At 49.3% G+C, this 12599-nt stretch overlaps 1 protein-coding gene across 1 annotated transcript; it reads right to left on the bottom strand.

Moving 5' to 3' along the window:
- Positions 1-5727: 5727 nt before the first annotated feature.
- NKX3-1 (NK3 homeobox 1) lies at positions 5728-10121 on the bottom strand. The gene is made up of 2 exons (XM_086703434.1): positions 9799-10121; positions 5728-8706 (listed from the first exon to the last, which is right to left on the bottom strand). The coding sequence occupies exons 1-2, from the start codon at positions 10073-10075 to the stop codon at positions 8288-8290; spliced, it is 696 nt and encodes a 231-aa protein (XP_086559560.1). The 5' UTR covers positions 10076-10121; the 3' UTR covers positions 5728-8287.
- Between the last annotated feature and the right edge of the window lie 2478 nt (positions 10122-12599).

Genomic DNA, 12599 nt, shown 5'->3' with positions numbered 1-12599 from the left:
CAATAAAGCAATCAGTGTGGGCAGGGCTAAACTTAGATGAAATTTAGAAATAGAAATTTTTTTTTTCTCTTCAAGCTTCCAGCGTTCTTTCTTGTGCTTTCCCCTCTGTTTTATAATGGCCCCTTTTCAGTATCACAAGTTGGTCTCTGTTGACATTAATAAACCTCTTCAGATGCAGGGATACAGGGTTCACCAATTTTAAACTAATTCACTAGTTTTTCTCAGGAAGATGCACAGTTTAGCTGGAGATGGGTTCTTAAGCTTCAAGAATGTATCTTGAAGGGTGGGATTTCAGATATCAATTACAAGTATCAATCAGTTGACCTCCAATCTATCATCAATTGATCTTCATTGGCCCTGAAGTCCCACCATTGTTTGTTTCCCTTATGAATCAGAGATGGGACCTACAGAGCTGATTTGATTGAGTTTACCACCACGAGGACTAATTTCTCCATTCAATAGCTGAAACCAGAAGAGCTGGGAGACCTGCCCCTCACCTCACAGTTAGTAAGTGGTAGACAGTCTACAATCAATGCTTCTTCCTAGGATTTTAGAACCAGAGGGCTGGCATGGATCTTGAAGTTGCACCATGCATGTCCAACCTCCTCATGACCTTGTTGCCAAACAGCTGTCACCTCCCCAGTGGCAGACAACCCACATCAGCCCAGTGATTTTTCAGAAATTACTGATCTGAGCTCTGTGTCACTTTGATGATTCCACCTAGGACAACACAGAAGTCTGTTTCTTCTCTCCTCTTCTCGGCTCACCCTGGCCCTGACTTTCCTCTTCCGGACTAAACATTCTTAGTTTCCTCAACTCTCTTCATGCGATGTTTCAAACCCCTGCGTCCTCTGAATTATGCTTTTCTGAACTTGCTATAGTTTTTCTCCAAGTATGGGGCTCAGGGCCAAGTGCAGTGCTCGCGGTGAGGTCTGGGCTCATTCATTTGTTCATCCACTCAGCAGACATATGTATTTGATTGGTATCAGACTTCTCTCAGTTCAGTGCAGGGGAGGGAGGGATGCTTAGCTCCATTGCCTGGGACACAATGTATTTTTGGTTGCTGCCCCAAATCAAATTAGTTCTGATTTTTAGGGGCTTACGGTCAGCTATCTCCTTAAGTCCTTTCCCATGGCCTCCTGTTGTAGCACGTACCTCATTCTCTACCAACCTACTTCTCTGTGTGGGAAGCCCATCCCGTTCCTCTGGGGCGTGTGCCTACACAAGCTTTTATAAAACCTACTTGGGTTGTAATGAGAACCTTTCCTTAGATCTAGGTCCAGGTATGTTCCTTCCTGATGCCAAAGTTGACATGCTCCCAGTCTGTCTCTGCAATAAAACCTCATCAGTAGGACACAGAGCCATCTCCCTGCTCTGGGGTCAATCAGGAGCCACCGAGAGGGGTGGTGAGCTCACATGTGCAGGAAGATGCTTCCATGGGTCATGGAAAACTACCCATCCGGTGCCTCCCCACCGCTTCCTCCGTGCAGTTGAGCTGACTCAGAAGGGAAAAAAGGCAACAGCTCCGTAACGGGGCACACAATTGAAGTCAAGGTCTCAGAGGCATTTATCTGGAGTCGGGATTCTGGAAATGAGGGGCTGCAGCACTTTGACATCTGTACCACCAGCGTCTCTCAGGTCTCTTTCCGCACCCACACCATCCGGACTCACCCCTTCCTATTCCCTTCTCGACCCGAAGAGTTCCTTCCAGGGGAATTTCTTGATGCGATTTAAACATTGACAATAGGTCTCAACTACCTATTAATAAGGTAAGGAAAATTTAAACCCAGGGACATCAGTTGTGTGAGTCACCCTGAGGGGGACCTCCGTCCTAAGCCTCCATCATCAATTTAACCCCGTCAGTTTGTACATTTCACAAAGGGAACAACAAAGGAAAAGTCTGCAGCCTCTGTGAGTGTCTTGCTTCTTTAATTTCATTCAGACGTCTCTCCTGCTGCCATGTCCTTTATGCTGGGCTTTGTGGCAGGAAGATGTGGTCCTTCCAACCAGAGTTCTGCTACCAGCAAATAAGCACCTCCCCTTTGCCCATGGCCGTCCCCAGGACCCACTCCACACCTCACTTTGCAGGGCGCAGGACCTGCGCGTAAGAGCCTTTGATGAGTCAGATCTTCCTTGAAGGGGAAAAAAAAATCATCAAGGATCTAAGTATAAACAAACTCTCGGCATGGAGTGAAGGAGAGATTCCAAACTTTTCCATGAGAGAATGAATTCTCCTCCCCATCCCCCAAGTTCATGTTATGAATATTCCCTGCATTCTTCTCCATAAAAGAGCTCTACAGAGCGACCTCGCGTCCAAACTCCCATTTTCAGATGTTGTTTAGGGCCAGTTTAAGCCGTCCTGGCTTTGAGCACGAGTTCTGACGCCAGCTCTGTGTTTACTGTATGCAAATTTTAGTCAGAAACTGCGTTGCCACCAGGCATGTTCCCTCCCTCACCCTTGAACCATCCTCTTGCCTTATGCACTTTGCACACACACTTAAAAAAAAAAAAATCTTTATATTACCAGTTTGGCAGAAGGAAGTGTAAATGTTATGTCAGTGTTAAGACATGACTTAATCCTGATAGATGCGTTGTCAGGGAAGCGTGACGCCCATTGACAGATTTAAAGGACGCCCCTAAAAAAATAAATAAAAGACACCCCTGTCCCCGGCGGTGCACAAATAAGGCTCTGTCCTTCCAGGACAGGTGAGATCTCCTTGGCAAGAGGCGAGGATGGAATTTTCTTTCCTGTCTTCTGTGGGCAGCTGGAGTATGTTGTCAGTCTGGGTGGACCTGGGTTGGAGCCGGGTAATAAGTGTTTCTGGATTACCAGGTTAGCCAAACCCCCGGCCTTTTGGGTCCCTGCAGCTTTGAGTGAGGGATTAACCGGAATGAGCTGGGCTCTCCTGGATTGTGGAGGGCCTTTTGATGATGTCAGACATTCCAAGAGGAGGAGGTTTCAGAAGAAAGTAAGAAAAAAAGCTAAACATCTGTTCCCTGTAAAGAGAGAGATCAAGAAAACAAAACAAAACAAAAACCCCAAGCCACTCTTCCCTTCCCGGCACCTATGAGGCTGAGGAGGCAAACCCAGCTGGAAAGGAGTTGAGCAAGGGGTTTATAACCTTGGGCATCGGGGTTCCAAAATATTGATGGCCAAGCCCTACTTCCAGAGATTATAGGGCAGCTGGCGTCGGGCTGGGCCGTTGACGTTTTTGTGAAGATTCCCGGGGTGTTCCAACATGCAGCCAATGCTGGCGACCACGGGCCCAAGGAGCAAATACAACCGAGACCACAAGGACGCCTGTTCTTGAGACTCAGTGCCGCCGGAGTCCTACCTTCACGACAGCAAAATCAGCGCTTACTCCCCACACACCACCAGGGATTTCCAGGCCTTTAAAAAACTTCTACAAGTGTCCTACAGTCACTCCAGGGAGAATATGGGACTCTCCTCTGTGTCACCCCTCCTCTGTACCCCGTTATCTCCCCAGTAAGGGTTATGCCTGCCCCTGGATTGGCCGGGAACAGGTGGTGACGACCCAGGTAGAAAAGGCCACACGGGGACCTGTGTTAGACCTCTCCTAAACCCCATGTCAGGCCCAAAGCAAGCTCAGGGAATAAGCGAAGGTGGCCTTTGCAGAGGTGAGAGGAGGGCACAGTATGGAAGCTGAGAGATTCCCTCGCAGACTTTTGACGGGGTAGTCTGTCTGGGAAAGTTTGCATGAAGGCCAAGTCTATGACTAAACTAGGAGCTCTTCATATCCCGGGACTATCGGCCCTGCCCCTTTTCTTGGGCAGTAAATAACTCTTGACCTTGAAAAACAAGCCCTGGTGACACATTCGTGATGGCTGTGGGAGAAGCAGAGTCTGCATGTCTCGGTGCAGAACTCAGCGCTTCTAAACCTTGTCTGACCCTTTTGACTTGGCTTTCCTCATTGCAAAAAATGGCAGTGAGTACGGCCCTGAGAGCCAGCAAGGAAAGGGCCCCATGTCTCACGGTGAGTTCTGTAGTGCTCCATCAAGCCCCCAATACCAGGGAAACGCACCCTCCCAGCTGCTGGGGATATTGACACTGACGACCCACACTGTGTCTCTCAGGGGCCACCACCTTACCCAGAAAGGAACCGCATTGCCCAAGGTTACTCCACTTTCAGGAAGTCGCTGATGCTGCGATACAAGTGCCCATCCCCTTTCCTCAACCCGGGACACATCAGCTTTAGAGCCTCTTAAAGTGTCGCGTGGGTCCTCAGTTGTACCTGCATTATGGGTCAGCTTCCTCAATGTGCCGTCCTCACTTCCTCTTGGGTGGATTTTCGGAGTGCACTCTCGGTAAACCTGCACGCAGCTCTCTATCCCAGGGCACCTGAGCTAAGTGACTTTCCCTTCGTGGCCCCCGGTCCCTCCAAGGTCAGCTTGAAGATGTGTGGCATGAACAGCACCCTGGAAAGACGCTTTGTTAGGAACGCGTTTTGTCAGGTGTAGCTCTGGGCCGTTCATTTCCTCTTCTGGCGGCTCCGGCCTTCCTAACGAGGCCTGGGGAGGACAAACGGGGCCACCGGTGACAAAGCTGGTGACGCTAGCAATTTGCACCTGAAGTAACTTGAGAGATAGATTGCAAAGGAATTCCAGATACCAGAAGCATGTGGTATGCTCAGGAGAGCTGCTGGAAGTGGATGGGTGTGAGATTAGCAGAGATATTGAGGGAAAGTTGGAAAAGCGACGAAGAAGAGAAGGCAGAGAACCTTCTCTAGAGAGGAGAGATTTTTAATTTCCTGGATTACTTTTAATGGTTAAAAAAAAAATCCACATCTGTTAATTTACTGTGCGAGCCTTTGTAATTTGAGAGCTGATGGCCTTCTCGGGGAGGGGAGGATGGCTACGGATTTGTGCAAAGAGTTAAGTCTCATGATGCGAACAAGCTACGGGAGGCCCCACCTGTGTGTACAATGTACTTAAGGGATTAGAGCAAACTTTGAAATTATGATAGGTTTTACCTGGAGTAAGCACCTTACTCTTTAAGCTTCTATTTCCTTGAAGGAGGGGGGGGGGGGGACCATCACTTTTCTCTGGTAATCAGGTGCATGGGACACTCTGCTTGTGGGATTTGATGAAGGCTTAAGTGCAGGCAGATGAAGGATGTGTTATGTATATATTTTATTTTAAACCTATTTTCAATACTTGGTGACTGCAGTTCAAAGGTGTTGCTTCCAAGGGGTCTACCTGCCCTGAATGGAGGTGACATTTCCAGGGAGAGGAATGTGCCAGAGAGCCCCAGGAGCCCCCTTGCAGTGGGGAGGGGCTGGTGGCAGATGAAAGGGTAATTTTAAAAGAAGTTTTGCTGTGCTCTTCATATTCCCTTCAGGGTCTTCCAGAAATGCATGTAAGTACCTGAGGCTCTCTATTTAAACGAAAGGGCGGGGGCTGGAGCAGGTGATTTTTAAACCGAAGGCATCAATTTCTTCCCTTTCCACAGGATTTACCAGGGTGCGTGTGCGCACACGCGCGCGCGTGTGTGCGCGCGTTTATGTATGTGTGTGCGTGTGGATGGGCAGTGCGTTTACAAAAAACGCCCGTCATCTGCCATTGGCTAAGCTACCGTCTTTGATTATTTGGTCTCCTTAGATTTGTCAGGCGGGCTGAGGGAGGGAGAACACGGTAACCCCAAGTGTGCAAGCTCAAATTGGTCAAACCTATTGCCCTCAAATAGGTCAAGCTCAAACCACACGCAAATAGGTCTCATAAAGTCACAGTACTTTATTTTAAAAACACTCCTGTTGGAAAAAAAAATACATAGAAAAATAAAGTTTGGCTGGGGTCCTTTACTAAATGTCAAGTCACAGGCTTTCCCATCACAGACTGCAGCAGGGTTTGACACGCATGTGGAGAATCCAAACTAACGTACGAAACAGAAAACAGGCTGTCTGGGTGAAGTGGTCAGGGGCGCCCTCGAGTTCACCCACCAGGTACCCAGCGGGAGTTCTTCAAGTGCTTGTTCCGCCAGTTCAGATGTGGGTGAGTGCCTCGCTCCAGTGGAGGGAAAGCAAGACGGATTCACAGACCAAATGACCTTAAACAAAGACTTTTTTTTTTTTTTTTTTTTGCAACACAGCACGCCATCATGGTACAATGTTCAATGTTTGTAGAACAGCAGGTTAAAAGAAGTAAATGGAGAGGGTGGGCGAGAATGGGTACTGAGCAGGGAGTGAGCACTAAATGCTTCTCTTAAAAGACATGTGAACGGAGCAAGCAATGTAGGCCAGTCCGCTGGCTGTGCCCCGAGTACTTGTCAGCAGCCGAGCATTTAACAGTATTTCAACGTGGAGCCCAAACGGTAGAAAATGGGGTGAAACGGGCCAACTTTCTATCAACTCTGGCAGTTTTGCCACCAACAGTAAATCGGCCCTTTTAATAGGAGGAAATTGAATGGTTTCTCGCTAAACAGAATTAAGTAGTGGGATCAAGAGATTTCCAGGCCTCAGGGTACCTCATTAGTAACTGGCTTCTTTTACTCTGATGTCTCCCCTCTGCCAGGTCACCTTAAACAATCGGGTGGGAACAGAAGGGTGGCCCAATTTCTGCTTTGCCTTCTTCTCATTCTTGCTGAAGTCACTAGTTGTCTCTTTTGGGGGACCCGTTCTTTATAGGCATTAAACGCAGTTCCCGAAGTATTTGGACAGTTTCATTGTCTGGTGATGGACGCCACTATAATGTTTTGAAAACTGTTTCCTTTCTCTTAGCCCCTTCTGGCAAAGTGCCCCCTCAGCTTGTGGCTGGGGACCCAGCTCCCTAAGGTGCCAGCTGCCTTTTCTCTGCACCCTGCCCGTGAACCCTGTATTTCCACCGGACGGCTCAACGATGCCCGGTTCTTCATTTTGTTCTCTTTGTGTCTGAAAGCCCAACACCTCTTACCTTCTCTGCCTTCTCCTCTGGGGATCCCAGAGGGCTGTCAGACTTTGAACTGTAACAACAGAGCCACCAGAAAGTTTATAAAGGTAGCAGTGACCTTTTAGAGCTGTCAAGTCTTTAAATAGGATTTGGGATTTAATGTTGTATTTTTTTTTTTAAATAATTGCTAGTTAAAAAAAAAAAAAAATGCATGTCTTTTAGCCAAATCAGAATCTCCAGCCCCCTCCACTATTTTTTTTTTTTTTTAACCCCAGGAGAGATAAAGCCTTGTCAGGGGGAGGGCAGGGGGGGATAAAGACCAGATCTCAGGCTAAATAAGGAAGGTGTATATGTTAGGTGCAGCCAGACTAAAAGTCTGGACTGAAAAGAAGCCCTTCAGCGGGTGATTGTTGTGGAGAAGGAGCAAAAAATAAAAGAAGGGAGGGAGGACAGGAGTTTACAGGAAAAGGATTATGTGATCTGCCATGATGTAGTCTGAATTACAGCCCGAAAACTCCAGGAAATTTCTCGTTCGAATTCTCAGGTCCGGGGCAAAAAAGGTCCAGGGGAGGCTTTTATTGAACCTTTATTAATAAAAATGTAATGCCGCCCAGCAGCAGTGCCGAGGGCCCTCCTCAGGCTGCTGTCTCAGACATGTGGAGACTCTTCTGGCCCGGGCCCACCCCTTGCAGCAGAGTTCTGTTTATACAGCTTGTCCTAAAACCACGGTGAGTGCTTCCTGTTCTACTTGGGCCACCCTGTGAATACTTAAGGTTGGCGTGTTACTTAAAAAGGAATAATAAGAAGCTTATATTTTCACCTCCTCCTACCCATCTCCATATCCCATGCCGATCTGTGCTGAGCAGGACCGGTTTCTCTGTAAGAGCCTCTGGCTTCCACTCTCCCACAGGGACAGGGAGAAACCTTCGTTGTAAACCAAGGCCAACGAGAGGTTTTTGAACTTAGGTGGGATTCAGGAGGTGACACCTTCATCCTGGCCATCCTGTTTCCCTTCAGGTTTGCAATCCTCCAGGCTGACGCTCAGTTACACAAGAGGATGGAGTTGAAACAACATCCTCGGAAGTGATGGGGACTGCTCATACGGAAATAGAAAGTGCTAGAGACAGCACTAGACTTTGTCCCTCCCCACTTCACGCAGGTCTTTAAGAGCAAAAACGGCCCATTTTAGGTGTTAGGGAGCCATCTGGATATTAGTCACTGTCCCAGATCTTTCACTAGCCCCCCAGTGAAGAACCTAGGATGTCCATGCAAACCTCCAACAATTTCGGCCTGCATACCTCTTGCTCCTCTGTCCTCCCTGAGCCTGGTCCCCTTTGCCATCCAGAGAGACACGCTGGGGAAGGCAGTGTTTTTTGATCATTCGTGATTGTCATCTGAGCTGGCATTACCAGAAAGCCGGGTTCCAGCCTCCCAAGCAGTACAGGTAGGGGTAGTAAGGGTAGCTGTTACACATGGAGATGAGGGAGGCTTGAGATAAACCCTCCTCTTTGAGAGCCGGCAGGGAGGAGTGCTTCTCCAGGCCTCCCAGGTCCGAAGTGAGCTGCTTTCGCTTGGTCTTATAGCGTCTGTTCTGGAACCAGATTTTCACTTGGGTCTCAGTGAGCTTGAGGTTCTTGGCCAGGTGAGCCCTTTCAGGAGCTGACAGATACTTCTGGTGGCTGAACTTCCTCTCTAACTCAATGACCTGAGTGTGGGAGAAGGCGGCTCGAGAGCGCTTCGGTGGCTGCTTCGGGGTTTGGGGAAGGCTTGGCAAGGCGCCTGCACTGTTTTCATAGTCCAATAGATAAGCCTCAAAGTGTCCATCTGGAGAGGAGAAGGGAGAAGGAGGGATGGGAAGGAAAAGGTTACATGTTAGAGGGTAGAGAACGGAATTCAATACACCCTTATCTCCGTGGTAGTGAACAAACGGCCCAGTGTCATCTTGGATACATTTCGCTTTCTTCACATGACTAAGGAACTCTCCCTAGTAGGGAGTGACTGAATCCCTATATTATGTATTCGTTTTCTAATACTCATCAAGAACCCAAAGATAGGAGAGGTTAGTGGTAGAACTTCCTGCCATATCGTCCAGCAGAATTAAACAGGGTCCCAGATCAGCATATTGAGGTGGGAGAAGGGACCCAGGCAAGACACAGAAATAAAACACCTGGTAAAGCAGGACCCAAAGACATCAGTGTTAACTTCCAGGTGGCAGGAGAGGGCCTGCGCTATAGGAGAGGTGGCGGGGGCTAAGGACAAGTTCATTCTCTGACTCGAGTCCCCTTTTTTCTAAACAAGCCTGTAGGATGCCTCATCCGAAGTGACAGGAAAGGAAATAAGAGTAGTTTAGGGGTGTCCAACGGTGTTATACTTCCTGAAGGCCCGAGGGGCCTTCCAAACTCAGTTTTATTGCCCATGGAATTGGGAAGCAGAGGGGGTCTTCCCTGGCCAAACCCTAGTTTATTGATATTAATAAGTTGCGATCAGTTATTTGTTATATGGTAGTAATGGTAACTGCCAAGAGGCAGTGCGGGGCGGGCGCCGATCGAGGGTCGCGCGGTGGCTGGGAGCGGGTGGCGGGGTTTTCACCGGGGACTCTGGGGCTGGGGACGCGGTGCGCGCGCTCGCAGGGGAGCCCGGGGCGCCAGAGCCCGCGGGGCTGAGAGCGCCGTGCCCGGCGAGTCCAGCCCATGCAAAAACCCTGCGCCGCTCGGACGGCCGGGCTCCGGGTTCATTTCCGAGGCGCGCCCGCGGCGGGAGGCGGTGGGGTCCCTTGGCCTGTCGCCGCGGGGCCCCGCATCCCTGCAGCCGGGGCTGCGCCCGTCCCGCCTCGGACCCGCCCTCGCGCCCTCGCGGCCCCCAGGCCGGCCCGCCCCTCCTGCGGGACCGCACCCTGGCCCAGCCCGGCCGCCTCACCTGGCTCGCTCGCCGCCGGCTTGTCGGCCTCCTGCGCAGCGCGCGGCCGGGCGCCCCACTCGTCCTCCGGCGCCCCAGCGCCGCCTCTTCCTCCCTCGGGCTCCGGCTCCAGCTCTCGCCGCGCGTCCGGCTGGCACGGGGGCTGCGGGCTGCCCGTGTGGCCGCCGCGCCGCTCCGCGCCGTCCCGCAGGATGTCCTGGATGAAGAAGGAGGTGAGCGGCTTGGACTGGCCGGCCGCCCCCGCCTCCCTGGGCCGCGGCTCCGGAACCCTGAGCATCCCGGCGGCTCGGCTGCAGCCCCGGCGGCGTCAGCTGCGTCCGCGGCGTCCGCACCACTTTCACTTTCCGCCGCCCCGGCGCACTTATAGCCCCGGGGGAGCGCGCCGCGCCGCCTTCCCATTGGCCGCGGCCAGCCGGGCCCAGCCGCGGATTGGCCGCCGGCGCTCCAGGTGAGGGGGGTGAAGAGGGGAGTCCCTCGCGGGGTCTCGGTCACCGCTGCCCTGGAGGATTCCTCCCCCAGTTCCTTCTCCTCGCCCCTGGCCTGCATCCCTCTGCCCTGCGATCTTTCCGCTGGTTCCGAATGAGCACCAAAGAGGGTCTGCTCTGCTCCGACCCACATCGGAAGTTTAGACCTTCTGGGGAAGGATGATGCAGAAGAGACAGACCCGATTTAGCTCTCATAGATTGTTAAAGCGCCTTTGCTCACGAAGGGTGGTGAAATTACTACGAGCCAGTTTACAGACGCAACTTCTGGGGGCCCGTGACAAGGAGAGATCGGTAGCAAAACCGGATCTCCTAAGGCTTTCAAAGAGACAGGACAACTCAATGCTGCACCCGACCCCAGGCTGGATTCTGTACTGGACGTTATTGGGGCCGTTGATGAAAGTGGAATAAGGACGATGGATTAAAGTATTGAATCAGTGTTAAATTTACTGAGATTCTCACATGTGGAATTTCAGAAACAAAACAGGTGAACATATGGGAGGTGAAAAAAAGAGGGAAATAAACCATGGGAGACTCTTAAAGACAGGACTAGCAGGATTGCTGGAGGGAGGTGAGTGGGTGATGTGTATTAAGGAGGGCACTTGTGAGGAGCACTGGGTGTTGTATGTAAGTGATGAGTCACTGAAAAGTCTACTCCTGAAGCCAATATTTCATTGTATGTTAACCAACTAAAACTTAAAAAAAAAGAAAAGAAAAACAATTACTGAAATGAATAGTAAGTACTGTGACTGTGTAAGAGAATATTCTTGGGAAATAAACATGAAAGTGCTTAGGGGGAGGCCCACGGTGGAAGAAACAGCCTGAAAGGATTCAGAAACAATGATATAGGTTGATGGATAGATGCCATCTGATAAAGTGAATGAGTTAAATATTAACAGTTGATGAATCTGGTATGCTGGTGTTCTTTTGAACTATTTTTATGTATGCAACTTTCCTGTACCTCCTGATCTAAGGCACCTAGCATTCCACTGGAAACTTCACAAGGGGGTCATGTGGAGTATCTGGGGAGGAAAGAGAGGGAGTAGGCCATTGTGGATAAAGCAACCACCAAAGAGAACCACGCTGTCTGTATAAGGGGAAGGTCTTTGGCAAATACGGTCTTCTTCTCTCATTTTTTTTCATTTCCAAAAAAAAAAAAAAGTTCAAGCATTTTCTTTTGCAATATTACAGATTTACAGGAGTTTGCAAAATTAGTACTCCCGGGTCCACCCAATGACATATTATGTAACTGCAGCATGATATCAAAACCAGGAAGTTGACATCAGTGCATTACCGTTAACTACAGACGTTATTTTATTTTCATCATTTTAAAACCTGCGTTCGTTTTTGTGTGTGTCTAGCTCTATGCAATTTTATCACATGTATAGATTCCTGTAATGCTACCATCAAGATCTAAAATTGTTCCATCACCACACAAGAACTTCCTGTGCTATCTCTTCGTGTTTGTGTATCCAAGCCCCTTCTGTCCATCTCTGACCCTCAGCAACCACTAATCTGTTCTTCATCTCTATAGGTTAACCATTCAGAGAATGTTACACGAGTGGAACCAAACATCGTATCAATGTAACCTTTTGCAACTGGCTTTTATCATTAAGTGATGTCTCTGAGGCCCACTTGTCGCATATATTGTTGTTAATAGTTAATACTTTCTCATTGCTGGATAGTATTTCACTGTGTGGATCTCCCTGAGTTTGTTCGACCATCCACCCACTGAGGGACAGTCGATGAGTTTCCATTTTTTCGCTGGTATGAACGAAAGTGCTGTGAACAGTCATGCACAGCTTTTTGTGTCGAACATGAGTTTTCGTTTCTCTGCGATAAATACCCGGGGCGGCAACTGCTGGGTCACGTGGTAATTGCATGTCTAGTTTTGTAAGAAACTACTAACCTGTTTTCCCCAGTGGTTGTACCACTTTCGATTTCCACCAGCAGTATATGAGAGCTTCTACATATCCTCATCAGCATTTGGCATTATCGCTGTTCTTTATCTTAGCCATTTTAGGAGGTGTGAGGTGATACCTCACTACGGTTTTTAATGTTTAGCTTGCATTTCCCAAATGGCTAGTGGTATTGAACATCTTTTCACGTGCTCCTTTGCCATCCATATCTCCTCTTTGGTGAAATATTTGTTCAGTTCTTTGGGATTTTAATAATTCTTTTTTTTTTAATTTTTTAACGTTTATTTATTTTTCAGACAGAGACAGAGCATGAATGGGGGAGGGTCAGAGAGAGAGGGAGACACAGAATCTGAAACAGGCTCCAGGCTCTGAGCTGTCAGCACAGAGCCCGACGTGGGGC

This window comes from Puma concolor, chromosome B1 (assembly GCF_028749965.1).
Source record: "Puma concolor isolate L17-30 chromosome B1, mPumCon1.1.hap2, whole genome shotgun sequence".
Taxonomy (NCBI): Eukaryota; Metazoa; Chordata; class Mammalia; order Carnivora; family Felidae; genus Puma; species Puma concolor.
The sequence above is the reverse complement of the archived record's forward strand: the minus strand, read 5'-3'. Positions and strand labels throughout refer to the sequence as shown.